Source organism: Aspergillus affinis, assembly GCF_023601865.1.
Source record: "Aspergillus affinis strain CMG 70 chromosome Unknown NODE_144_length_85420_cov_98_805432, whole genome shotgun sequence".
Taxonomy (NCBI): domain Eukaryota; kingdom Fungi; phylum Ascomycota; class Eurotiomycetes; order Eurotiales; family Aspergillaceae; genus Aspergillus; species Aspergillus affinis.
In genome coordinates, this window is record NW_026515925.1 from 1 (window position 1) to 13,584 (window position 13,584).

Sequence of the window (13,584 nt, forward strand, 5' to 3'; positions counted from 1 at the left end):
CCACCGAGCATATACCTATATTCAGTTGAATCGATAGGATATCTGCTTAGGGCAATGACCAAGTCAACCGACAATAAGATTGGTCGAATAAAATCAGAATCAATAATAGACTCTGTATTATGGAGAGCACTCTGTTGACTGATAGATAGACTTACCTTTGAAATAGTCTCTCAAGAAGACTTGGAGGGTGGGAGGTTGGGAACTACCCTAGTTTCGATCTAAGTTTGATCTACCATTGGTGGATTGAATATAAGCCAATTGAATTCTGGAATAAACGGGTAACCCATGGGTTACCCTCGGGTTACTCGCCAAGAACCCGTCGAAAACCCGTCGAAAACTTATCTGCCCGTGGGTTATGTTACCTCCTGAAATCAGGGAACTTTCCGGATTGTCACTTCCTGAGCCAAGGAACTTTCCGGTATGGAGGAACGCGGGTTCTGATGTTGGACCCAAACCTGACCCGTGGCGAGGTCTAGTTCTGTATGTGTCTTTTTAATGACAGGGGTTTAATTAAGCCAGGAGATGTTTGACATATGCAAATCAGTTGACGAAACTCTATTGATAATCTATCAGAACCCAAGATAACGTTTGAATAAACTATGAAGTGACGGCAAAGTTCCTGCCAATATTCGCATTTTGGGCGAGGAAATTATACAGAGTTAAATTTAGCTCCCGTTCCGCGGCCGGGATCTGCATATGACAAGAGTGTCCTACCTAAATAGGAAGTAAATAATCAATGACATTTCCTGACCACAGAGAAGGTGAAAGGATTCGGGGTTTGTAGTTGAAACACGGTATTTGAGCTTGAAGATGGACAGGAATAGAAAGGTAATTCCTGTTATAGGAAGTACATGATTAGAAAGGGTCATACGTCTAGTCCAAATGAAAAGTGACATGATCTTTTTGCCATGGGTTTAATATAAAAGTGACGACAGGACACCAAAGTCCAAGCCCTCAAACATGGACATTACTTGACTACTGCTTATTACGACTACTTCACGTTCAAGACACCCTACCCATTACCTATGCGCATCTAACAACTTGGAAAAAAATATAAATGTGATAAAAGATGGACCCTCCAAGTCGTGAACCCATCGCCGTTGTCGGCATTGGCTGTCGCTTTCCAGCAGGTGTTTCCACGGCGAAGAAGTTCTGGGAAACATTGCAACATGGCACGGAGGTTGTGGGCGATGTCCCCAAAGACCGGTTTGACTCCAGCTCGTTCTACGACGTAGACCCCCAGAAATATGGGACTATACGGAACCGCAAAGGCGGGTTTGTAGACGACATCAAGTCATTTGATGCGGAATTCTTCGACTACTATCCAGCAGAAGCGTCCCGAATCGATCCCCAGCAACGCCTGGTACTGGAAGCGAGTGTCCATGCACTACAGGACTCTGGCACTTGTCTAGAGATGGTTTCTGGTTCAAAAACGGGCGTCTTCCTCGGCACCTCTATGTATGACTACCTGGCTATCCAGACGGCCACGGGGCATCGGGATATCGTCAGCCCCCATGTGGTCATGGGAACCTCGATATGCGCAACGGCAAACCGCGTGTCTCATCGGCTCAACCTACAAGGCCCCAGCATTACGCTTGACACGGCCTGCTCGAGCAGCATGACGGCACTGCATCTCGCCTGTCAGAGTATCTGGACACAGGAAACCGAGGGGGCCCTAGCCGGTGGGGTTAATGCTATTCTTCGACCGGAGCCCACCATCATGTTGTCCAAGGCTGGATTCCTGTCCCCAGATGGATCCTGTAAGCCATTTGACGCATCGGCGAATGGCTACGTTCGCAGCGAAGGTGTGGGTGTTGTGTACCTGAAGCCACTCAGCAAAGCACGCCGAGACAATGATCGCATCTATGCTTGTATCCGCGGCTCTCTTATTAATCAGGACGGATATACACCAGATGGATTTGCAGTTCCAAGTTTCCTCGCGCAGGCACGGTTATTGAAGACGGTTTACACCCAATCGGGCGTAGACCCGAAAATGGTTCAGTATGTGGAAGCCCACGGACCTGGTACGTCGGTCGGCGATCCGATCGAAGCAAATGCCCTGGGTAAGGAACTGGGACAGGGGCGTTCCAAGGAGGAACCCCTTTGGATTGGGTCCGTCAAAGGGAATTTTGGTCACCTGGAGGGTGCCGCTGGGATTATTAGCTTTATCAAGGCCTCGCTCATCACCTTCTACGGCGAGATCCCCCCGCAGCCCAACCACGTAATCCCAAACCCTTCTATCAACTTCAAATCACTGCGATTGGCTGTGCCAAGCAAGCGAAAACAGTTACCCCGTGACGATAAACGGAAGAGGCTGGTCGGTCTCAACTCCTTTGGAGCTGGAGGTTCCAACGCCCATATCATACTGGAGCAGGCACCGGATGACATCTGCGCATATATGGAGAAGTCTAGTTGTGCAGCGCGTGTTTTCGTTTTATCCGCCAAATCACAGTCTGCATTGGCGCATACCGCTAAAGACCTGGCTGCCCACCTGCGCTTAGAGAAACCATATATGGAAGATGTCGCATACACACTGAATATGCGCCGAGATCAACATCCCCAGATATCAGTTGTGCCGGCCAATGGCTTAGAGGATCTGTGCCAGCGACTTGATCACCTCGGCGCTGGCAAGCCATCCAAGGCAAGTGTGACACTCCAGAAGCTATCTGGAACACCCTCTAGAGTCGCCTTTGTATTCTCCGGTCAAGGCGGCCAGTGGCTTGGAATGGGTCGGCAGCTTGCGGATCAAGAATCAGTTTTTCGCGACCATCTGGCGGCTTTCGATGATATTTTCACTTCTATGGCGAACTTTTCGATCGTTGATGAGATCTTCGACGATTCCGTGGACTCGACTAGGACCAATAAGACTACTATAGCCCAGCCGGCGATCGCAGCGATTCAAATTGCACTAGCAAAGACTCTTATGTTCTATGGTGTCATACCAGAGAGCTGCGTCGGACATTCGATCGGAGAGGTCGCTGCAGCCCATATATCCGGCGCAATAAACCTAGAAGAAGCTGTGGCCGTGGTCTACTTTCGGTCTCAGATTCAGAACAAAGCCGCCGGGGAGGGGTCAATGCTGGCCGCAGGGGTCTCAGGAACAGAGGCTGCTAAGTTAATCCAGCCCTTCCAGGTCAGTGACAGCGTGGAGATCGCAGGCTACAATGGCCCAAAGATGACTACCCTCACGGGCAAGATAGCCGACTTGAAGAAAGTTGCGAGTAACCTGGAGAGTCGTAGAATATTTGCTCGCTTTGTCAAAGTAGATAATCCTTACCACAGCCGCTTCATGGATCCGCTGAAAGACGACCTTCTCACGGCCTTGTCTCCAATCCAGGGGAGACAAGCGGAAATCAATCTCTACTCTACCGTTACTGCGTCCGTCGAGTCAGGGACACATCTAACCGGGGAATATTGGTTCAGGAACATCCGGAGCCCAGTTAGGTATGTGGAGACAGCTTCCAGAATGATTGAAGACGGTTTGAACTTTCTGGTGGAGATCGGACCGCACCCAGTCCTGATCTCCGGAACCAGAGACATAGCAGAGGCTGCTAAACGGCAAGTTCATCTGTTTCCCGCCATGGCCCGTGGGAGCGACGTGGAGCCACTCTCTTGTGTTATCGGTGCTGCATATGCAGTGGGTATCCCTGCCCAACTTTCAGCCTTTAATAGTGGGAGGGGTCGTTTGATTGACCTGCCGTTGTATCCTTTCCAAAGGCAGCACTACTGGTTTGAGCATCCCAAAATCCAAAATACCCGGCTAGCAGAGTCTCGCCATCCGTTTCTGGAAGACTCGACCAACCTGACTGATGACGGGCGGGGCATATTGCATCTTCGACTAAGCACCGGCGTTTCACCATTTTTAACGGACCATGTAGTTGACGGAGCAATTGTGTTCCCGATGACTGGACAGGCTGAAGCGACATTCCTGGCGGCAAGCATATATCTACATCAGTGGGTATGGTTGGAGGATATTCAACTTGAACAGCCTGTCGTCCTGGCGTCGCCAGAAGACTTTCCTCCCCAGGTGATGCTTGAAATCACTAGTCCCGCCAACGACTTCATTCTGAGCACCCGACAAGCTGATGCAAGCCCAACAACCACGGGGAAAGTCTGTACCCGAGGTCGGATCAACGCGCGCGACCAGCCGCCCAAGATAAACCCAGAGGCAATGGAAAGCGTAAGGGCTCGCCTCCAGTCAGGGACTGAGGTAGACACCGATCTATTTTACCGGCGAGTTGAGGAGGCAGGCCTTCGATATGGCGAAGCATTTCGCTGCATTAGAAACGCCTGGCGCCTGGGCGAAGAGGTCTTCTCGGTGGTTGAGCTCCCGTCTCAGCTGCGTGAAGAAGCAGCACGATTTAATTTCCACCCGGCACTGCTAGATGCTTGCCTTCACACAGTGTTTGTTTATCAACACTATGTCGGCGACCCTAGCTATATGTACCTGCCGAGCAACGTGGGAACATTCGTCATGCTGAATGACTATCCTGTTACAAAGGCCTTTACGCATATCCAGATGACTCGCCACGACGCTACGTTCCTTGGGTGCGATGTGTTTGTCTATGGAGAGCGTGGTCAGCTCATCGCGATGCTGACGGGCCTCACGGCCAAGCGTCTCCAGGGCAAAACTTTATCCCAGGCGGTGGAATACCAGGTGCAATTCCACCCAGAGACGGAGGAGCAACTGAGCAAAGTAGAGGCAGATTTTGAGAATGTCTTACTCTTACACCCACTATCCAGCCAGTGGGACTGGCTAGGATCTGCGATCCAAAGAGCATTTCCTAGTTCACGCGTCCATGAGAAGGAGATGGAGGCAGTGGACGCTGCGTGGGAAACTGCTCAATGGGGGTTCAATTTAGACCGTCGGACACTACTCATCTTGCCGGCATTGATATCAGGACCACCAGATTTACGTCTTTCAAGAGGTCTGGATGCCGTGATAAGGACATTCAGCCGTGTCGCATCTTGGATTCATGGCCAGACCGGCAGTTGCATGGTGGTCGTACTCACCAAGGGGGCCTGTATAACCGCGGAGGATACACAATGCGATCCCCTGGCCTCTTCACTGGAAGCAGCTGCACGTGTTATGGCAAATGAGCTGCCATATTGCCCGATCCGCATCATCGATCTTGAACTTGACGAGATGGACCGACAAATCCCCTTTCTAGAGGCAGAGTTGCGAACAGTTCGAGTAGGCCGCCATGAAACGGTGGTAGCCCTTCGGTCGAAAGGCTGTTTCGTCAGGCGAATAGTGGCCGTTGATGTAGAGCAGGAAGGAAGAAAGAACCAGAGGTCGCTCCCTGCACGAGGAGGGAGGTATCAAGCGCAACCAGACCCCAACGGCTCGTTCGATAGCGTCGTCCTTCGGCAGCAACCTTTCCAGAAGCCGGGTCCGGATGAAGTTGGAATTGAAGTCCATGCAGTAGGTTTGAACTTCAAGGACGTCATGAATGCACAGGGCCTCCTAGGCGAGCGAGCCGCCTCGGGGAGTTTAGCCGGCGGCCAAAACCTAGGGCTGGAGATCGCCGGGCGAGTTGCAGATATCGGTCAGAATGTGAAAGGCATCGAGCGTGGTGCCCCAGTCATGGCACGAGTTTCCAACGGCATCGCCGGGTATGTCGTTGCCAGTCGTGACCTTGTTGTACCCGTACCCTCCTCTCTTTCACTTACCCAGGCCGCTTGCGTCCAGATTATTTTCCTCACAGCGTACTATGCTCTCGTATACCTTGCAAGGCTCACATCCGGAGAGAGCGTGCTAGTCCATTCAGCAGCCGATGGGGTGGGTATCGCAGCGATTCAAATTGCGAAGCTTTTTGGAGCTCGTGTGTACGCAACGGCAGGAAGCCCTTCTCGACGAGCCGTGGCGTCTAGATGGGGAGCTGAAGCAGTTTTCGACTCTCGCTCTCTGTCGTTCCATGATGAGGTCAAGCGGGTCACGGAGGGTCGGGGCGTTGATGTGGTGCTGAATTGTCTGACTGGGGCCATGTTCTCACAGTCAGTGGCATGCCTTGCTCCATTCGGACGCTTTTTAGAAATTGGCACGACAGACATCTATCGAAACACGAGGATAAGCTTGGAACAGTTCAGACAGAACGGTTCTTTTTTCGCCGTTGACGTCGACCGATTGGCGGCACAAAAGCCAGCTTTACACCGTCAACTCGTTAACGAGGTGTGTGAATTGTTTAATAGCAGTAAATTAATGCCCCCACCGATTACCACGTATCCAGTCACCGCGCTACCCACGGCGCTTAAGGAGCTCTCACGGTCTTCCGTTATCGGCAAGGCCGCGGTGGAAATGTCGGCTGGGGTATATGTCCAAGCAGCACCCCCATTGCAGCTCAAATTACACGAAGGTCGGACTTATGTCATAACCGGCGGTCTAAGTGGATTAGGACTGCGCCTGGCCAAGTTCTTGGATGAGCGAGGAGCAAAACATCTCGTGCTTGTCAGCAGGACAGGGCCAAAGTCTACCGAAGATCACGCTGTCCTATCAGATATGCAACGTCGAGGAACTACGATCCACATCGAAATTGGTGATATCAGTAACGCTGAAACAGTTCACTTCCTATTCCAGCAGCAGAGGCCCTGGCCACCCATTGCAGGTGTTATTCATTGTGCCGGCATCCTTACAGCAGTTTCTGCCCATAATGTTACAACGGACAGTTTCCGGCAAGCTTTCTCTCCGAAGGCCATGGGCGCGTGGAATCTGCACCAGTCGACACAAGGGATGCGCCTCGACTTCTTTGTCCTCATATCCTCTATTAGCAGTGTTGTCGCCGGGTACGGCCAGCTAGGCTATGCGGCAGCAAATCAGTTCCTTGACGGGCTTGCTCACCATCGTCGAGCCTCTGGTCTGCCCGGAATCTCGCTTAATCTCGGCGTTTTGGGGGATTACGCCGGCATGTCTCGTCGTCTCTATGCCGAAAATCGTTCATTACTAAGGCTCTTAGAATCCGAGGGGCAATCGACAATGAGTCTTGCACGTGTTTTATCTGCTCTCGAGCGCTCCCTTATTTATAGCAGAACCCAGAGCCTGGCTGCAAGCATCGACTGGTCAATGTTCTTTAAGGCCTATCCCCATTTGGCTATCGATGGTGCTTATCATGGGTTAGATAAACAGCAGGAAGTAGCGGAGAGTGACGAGTCTAAGCGACTTTCATCTCAACTGTCGGGTCCAGAGCGAATCCAGGCGATCACCGACATATTGCAATCAGGACTGGCGAGAATATTAGGAGTGGATACTAACCGTATCTCTCCAACGGAAAAGATCGACCATTATTCCTTCGACTCTCTGATTCTCACGCAGGTGCGAAGCTTGATCCTCCGAGAGATAAGAGTACCATATCCTCTTATAAAGCTTTTCCAGGGACCAAGCCTGCATGAGATTGCTGCGGATCTAGATGGGATTTCTCGTAACGAGTCGTTGACAGCAGGCCCTACCAACACTGGAGATGAACAGTCTGAACTCACATCTTACGATGGACTGACCAGGCTTTCATCACCTTGGTTCGTTCGTGGTAATCCTGTCAATACCGGCTGCCCCCGTGTTCTGTGCTTCCACTCGATGGGTGTAGGCGCATCTCTTTTCAATCCATTCTTAATGGATCCCCCAGAGGGATTAGATCTGGTCGCCGTGCAACTACCTGGGCTTGAGACGCGCGCGGACGAACCCCGTGCTGCCAGCGTATCCGAGATCGTATCCAACATTCTGGAAGACATGGAAAAGGTAGTTGGGATCCCTCATATCATCTGGGGCCACTCGTTCGGAGGGATTATTGCCTTTGAAGTTCTTCGTGCTCTACGACGACGGGACCATCCTTTGCCACGCCTGCTAGTCACGGGTACTATCGCGCCACACCTAATAAGCACCTGGAAAAAGCGAGATATCCTGGTCGAATCTTTTCGGGAGGATATCCAGCCCGAGTATCTTCTTGCTGTGGCACGCTACGTGGAAAATGCGGACTTTATGCGTTCCATTCTGCCCCTGATAAGGCAGGATGTGCCTTTGCTACTCAAATATCACTTCAAGGAGGAGGAGCCGTTGGATACAACCATCACGGGAATTACCGCCCGTCAGGATGATATCGTGTACCCGGAAGAGGTCGCTGCCTGGAAAACGCATGCTAAGGGTTTTAATCTAATCGAAGTTGACGGGGACCACTGGTTCGTGTATCGAAATCGTAAGCTGCTGCGCGAGACGTTGGCGACTATAGCATGCGAGGTTGATGGGCGGTTGCTGGCTGCAGATCTGAAGAACTAGCGATGACTCGGGGTCGATGACTTCCCCCTAAAAGTATTGATAAATTGCCACCAACTTGTACCAGTCGGATTAATACATTATTTGCTCCAACATTTCCTCCATCTTCTGCTTATATGCTGTAATTTGGTATTTGGTAATAAGGCCATTCGTCAAAAAGTCAGCTTCACCTGTTTAACTTCAATCTGTATCAGCAGAAACATCAACGGTTCACAAATAATTCTTTTCCCTTGCCGATTCCGCATGCAACATATCCATGGTCATTGTAAGAGAAGCATCAAACACGGGGTTCATCCCTCTCGCAATGCCTTGCTTGAATCTGTAGAGCATCCTTATTCAAGCTATGGCAATAGATCTCCCAGCAATGTGAATAGCGGATATGGAATGACCTCGTATCCCGCCAATGACATCTGTATCTAGCTTAAAACTCGATATTTGCAATATGCTGATGGTCCAGGTGTTTCTTCTACGTAGCACATATCAGTGCATATGATGGTGGACGTCGCCCGCCCTACCGGGATCTTCATACATGTAGAAACCATGACGGTGGCATACGGCGCTCCTGGGAGGATGGAACAGATGAATCGGATCGTTGAAATTATTGACTAACGCGTGCATGAGCTGATGGTCAAGATGCAGCGTGCAGACGACGACGAATTGCAATCGTTGATATCTATCGCAGTGTAAGGATGCATTAATATCCATTTGATAAATCACCTCATGGGAAGACATTTGTATATTGTTGAATTCTCCCTTGCTTAAACTGTGTTACCAGTACCATTTGCCCACCGCCTATTCATAATATATATCCCACATGAAGCTGCACCATGATGACCTTGTTTGGGATCGATGTGAGGATATACTTGAAGATTTTAAAAGCAAGGTCACCCGCCCAGAACCTCTCATGGCAGTTACCCTCATGGCATCCCAACGGCCAGGCACAAAAGCCATAGTTCGTGCACGAATCAAAGAAATGAGATTCTTTAACCTGTGTTTTCGAATGGATTTTGAAGATGGCTTTTCATCCTTGCCGAGAGTTCCTTGTCCGGTCAACTCCCGCAGCCACACATCCCTCAGCGCCTTGCGTATGCAATTAGTTCCTTTCTTGGGCAAGGATGAAATCTTTGATGTTGACGAGATTCAACATCTCTATAAATTTGTGGTATTTTTGAGCCGGGAGGGCCTTCGTGAGGCCGTCAGCGATCATTCGATCGGTAGGGATCCACTCCACGTGTAGATCACCTCTCTGAGCTTCCTGACGAAGCCATGACCGATAAATATCAACATGACGTAGTTTGGAACTCTGTTCTATGTCTTCTCAATTGGCGAGTCGAACGGTTTGCTGGTTGTCACAAGAAACGAACATTTCGTGTTGGGGATCGAACCCCATGGTGTTGAAAACTCTGCTCCACCAGTAGGTGGCCTTGGCGGCTTCGGATAGAACGAGAAACTCTACTTCAGTTGTAGAAGTTGTAACGGCGCGCTGCTTGCCTGATTTCCATTCAATCGGGCCGTTGTATAGCTTGACGAGATATCCTGCCGAACTGCGATCAGGTCGGTCTGCGAAGGCGGCGTCTGATCCGATTACTATCACTTCTTTGATGTTTGAATCGGCGGCGTATTCAATCGCAAGAAATCGAGTTGCGTAGAGGTAGGCGATGACTCTATTCGCGGCTTGAATATGGTCTGGAGACGGGTTCTTCAGCGTTTCAGATAAGCGGCTTATTGCATGTGCAATATCAGGCCGTGTGATCATTGCAGGATACTGAGCGGATCCTATCTTCATGGAGTATTCCATTATCTTCGCCTCCGTTGCTTGACCATCGTAGGGCGAGAGATCCAGAGAACTCGATAGAGCTGTATCCGGCCATCTGGTGAGATCATTTAGATGAGACTTCACGGCGACATTCGATAGATAAGCGTCTTGACAAAGCCAGAGCTTCCTGCGAGGCCTATCTCGAATGATTCTAACTCCTAGGAACCAGCTCACCTCTCCCATCTCTCGTAGCTCATATCTTTCTGATCAGTATCAATATCAAAAGCTGCCACGAGTGCCATGACTGCGCGGAACGCTCGCGCGGACGCTGTTGCAGCAAAATTATTACCAACCGTGTCCCTTTCAAGGTCTCCTATCACACAGATACGTCCTTTCGCTTTTATGAAATTGCCATCTTCATACAATTTGTATGTGAAGACCCATTTTAGTGGAAGGATCTGCGAATTTCGAGCTTCGTCGATTTCGACAAGGTCAAAGGCATCCATTGCCTTGAGATTACCCACTTCAATATGCGCAGCATGCAAGAATTCGTTCTTGAGCGGGTGTTGCAGTATTTCTGTATAGGAATTCGGCGGAGGAAGATCGCTTCGGTGCCAGTATCTCTCTCTCTCTGCGAGATTCATAGCTATAAAGAAGCTCTTTTCGATCCTCGGAGCTTCAACAAATGACTCAACGGTCATGTGGCTGACATATTGGGGGTCCCTCTTTGGCTTTGGGGCCCTTCTCGTACGTAGGATATTCTCTTCACGAGTTCCATCATCAGTAGGACCTATTCGTCTTCTACCCCTTGATCTCGATGAGTGTTGTGAATCGTGATCTTCCCGCATCTCGAAATCGTCACGTTGAGTGGTTTGCTCAAGTGGAGGGTCCCTGTCTGCCGAGGCAGCGATCTGCAGCGAATCCTGCAGAATTCGTGAAGGTGATTCATCTCGTGGAGGATCGTCTGAACGTTCTGGAAATCCTCCCGGAATCGTATCGGTGCGGCGCTGGTCCGAGGTCAAATTATCGTGAAATTCAGCGTTGGGTTCAGGAGTCGGTTTAGGTGTTGGTAGGGGTCCTGGTTGCGCGGGGTGCTCAGTTTGACCACTAGGGATCACCCCCTGACCTTCTGCAACCTCTCCACCATCTGATTTCTCACCGATTTCATCGTTTGAAGCTGAATCCGGCACGTTTTCTGGCAATCCCGTTATTCCTGCGGACTCTGTCTGGTCCGTATTCTCTTCAAGAAAGATCCCTTCGCCTCTCGGTAGGTTTAGCACCTCTGTGGGTGGCTCAAGTGACGACTCGCTAATGAGGTCTTCAAGAAACGGCTGCGTAGGATCGTATAGCCTCGTCTAATCAAATTCTACGTCCGTTGCCTCCTCTGCACGCTGCTCCTTCGGATTCCATATGTGCCAGATATTTGAAGCCACAAATCCTAGGAGAACACCTCTATAGGCGCGGGGAGCCATCTTGTCGCTCCTCTCCTGATCCTGTCGCGTGTAGGCAATGCAACCAACCGTTCGAAATCCAGAAAGATCAGGCTTTCGTCCCGTGATTCTTTCATAAGGGGTTTTCCACTGCAAAGCGGCGGTTGGGGTACGATTAGCAATATTCGCTGCTGCTGAGCTGACCCAGGGCCAAAGATCACGAGGTAATCTCGCTTCAATCATCAATTTCCTCGCTATTGACCCAGCGCGTTCTGTAGGACCATCTTGTTCTGGTGTGCCAACTACTGAATACTCGTGTACAATCCCTTCAAGCGCTTCAAAATCCTTGATTGTATTACAAAGAGTCTGCTCGTGATCACTCTTGAAGAACTTGACACTATATCCGAATAAATTCTTCATTTGACGCGTGAAGCTGATAATCACGTTAACACACTCGCTTTTTCTTCGGTGAGCGGTAAGGAAATGGAATCGAGTCATCTCGTCATAGAAATGAGAGATCCACTGATCTCCATTCAATGCAGGAGTCATTTGAATAAGATCAGAATGCACACACTGAAAAGACTGTTCTGCCTTCATCATAGGACGTCTCGAGATCTGCCTCAAGGCGTAGGAAACCTTGCATACTTCACATTTCTCTTTATCAATATTCTGCTTCGCCTTGAAATCATCGATTTGAACACCTGTAGCAGCCTCAGGTAGGTGGCGAAGTGCATCCCAATGTAGGTGAGCCATTCAGCGATGCCATAAATCGCTGCTTCCTTTCAAACGTGAGGTCTAGCTGATCTCCTGGTTTCCTGATTATTGATCATGAAGCCGTACTGGGTGCTGCTTGATTTCTCGATAATCCACAGACCAGAGGAGTGCTCCTCTAGGTGAAATACGACTCTTCCTCTTTTCGAAATCGTGTTGTGATTCATATCGAAATCATATCCCGCTTGTTTAAGCTTTCTAGCACCGAGGATATTCGTATGCAGGCCTGGGATGTAGGCGACATTGGTAAGAATGATCTCTTTATCGCCTTTCTCACCTCCGCAATTTGGCCGTATCTTGACCTTTCCAGTGCCTAGGATCTTGATCGTTGAATCCCCTGCGTGCAGCTGGCCTTCCTTCGTATAATCGATGTCTTCGAAACGCGAGATCTCATTACAAACGTGTTTAGAGGATCCGGTATCGATAATAAAACAATTTCTGAGCGGAGCGTCATTCGAAGCGCTAAAGGTAAGCGACATGACATGGTGATCTTGAGATCATTCTTCCGCTTCCTTCCAGTTCTTTTCGATGATCGATTTAATCCGTTGAGATTGTGGACCAGATCTAGCAGCAAAATCCTTGATATTCTTCACGATTTTCTCATCGGGCTTCCAATCTTTTGGTCGAGTGTTGGGATAGAGGTAATGACAGTCCCTATACCGATGACGTTCTCCACATTGACAGAGTAAAAGTTCCCTCTTTCTAGAATCCTGCGATTCCTGCGGGTTTGGTGTTGAATCGCTCTGGCCGTTGAGCGTAGCGTACAGGTGACCTGAAGCCGTTGGATCGTCCCTACCGCTGTTGGCAAGGTGAGATCGGAAATCACTTAGCAGGTCAATAAATGACGTCTTTCTGACTCTAGAATAGTGCTGACTCGCGTATACAGTATCCACAGCTTCAATCGAACTTAGGAACTCTCGCTGTATATAATGATCCTGACCCTCAGGCATATCGAGTCGTTTAATCGCTAGGTAAGCGTGTTCGAATTCCTGAATCCATGCGTTGATTTTGCCTCGCCGTGGAGATCTCTTGATAACCGCTTCATATTGCTTCAGGGCCTTATCTTCCAATTCCTCCGTCGTCGGCTCATATTGCTGCTTCAACGCCTTCAGTATTTCAAATCGTCTCTTCCTTTCGACGAGCGGTTGAACGTGTATAGCAATCGACGATCTAATTGCTTCTTCAACCTTCGCGATATTGTTTCTCGAATCCTTGTAATCCTGAAGGTCCAATTGGAACCTTCGATGATTCGACTCAGTGACATTCTGGGGCCTCATAGGCTTCGTGGGTGCCAGGGGATGATCATCGTCCTCCGGGTTGAAATGATCCCATACATCTAGCCGTTCAGCATATTCTTCGATGTTGAG

The 13,584-nt window shown here is 49.8% G+C and overlaps 3 protein-coding genes across 3 annotated transcripts; 1 reads left to right on the forward strand and 2 right to left on the reverse strand.

The window, feature by feature from the left end:
* Positions 1–1,069: 1,069 nt before the first annotated feature.
* Positions 1,070–8,263, forward strand: KD926_002123 (Acyl transferase/acyl hydrolase/lysophospholipase; the record flags this gene model as incomplete). The annotated part of the gene is made up of 1 exon (XM_053093925.1): positions 1,070–8,263. The coding sequence occupies one exon, from the start codon at positions 1,070–1,072 to the stop codon at positions 8,261–8,263; it is 7,194 nt and encodes a 2,397-aa protein (XP_052951239.1).
* Positions 8,264–9,578: 1,315 nt separating this feature from the next.
* KD926_002124 (Ty1/Copia family ribonuclease HI) lies at positions 9,579–12,199 on the reverse strand (the record flags this gene model as incomplete). Its single annotated transcript, XM_053093926.1, has 3 exons — positions 9,579–10,203; positions 10,251–11,320; positions 11,387–12,199. The coding sequence occupies 3 exons, from the start codon at positions 12,197–12,199 to the stop codon at positions 9,579–9,581; spliced, it is 2,508 nt and encodes an 835-aa protein (XP_052951240.1).
* Positions 12,200–12,714: 515 nt separating this feature from the next.
* KD926_002125 (uncharacterized protein) lies at positions 12,715–13,494 on the reverse strand (the record flags this gene model as incomplete). Its single annotated transcript, XM_053093927.1, has 1 exon — positions 12,715–13,494. The coding sequence occupies one exon, from the start codon at positions 13,492–13,494 to the stop codon at positions 12,715–12,717; it is 780 nt and encodes a 259-aa protein (XP_052951241.1).
* Positions 13,495–13,584: the final 90 nt, after the last annotated feature.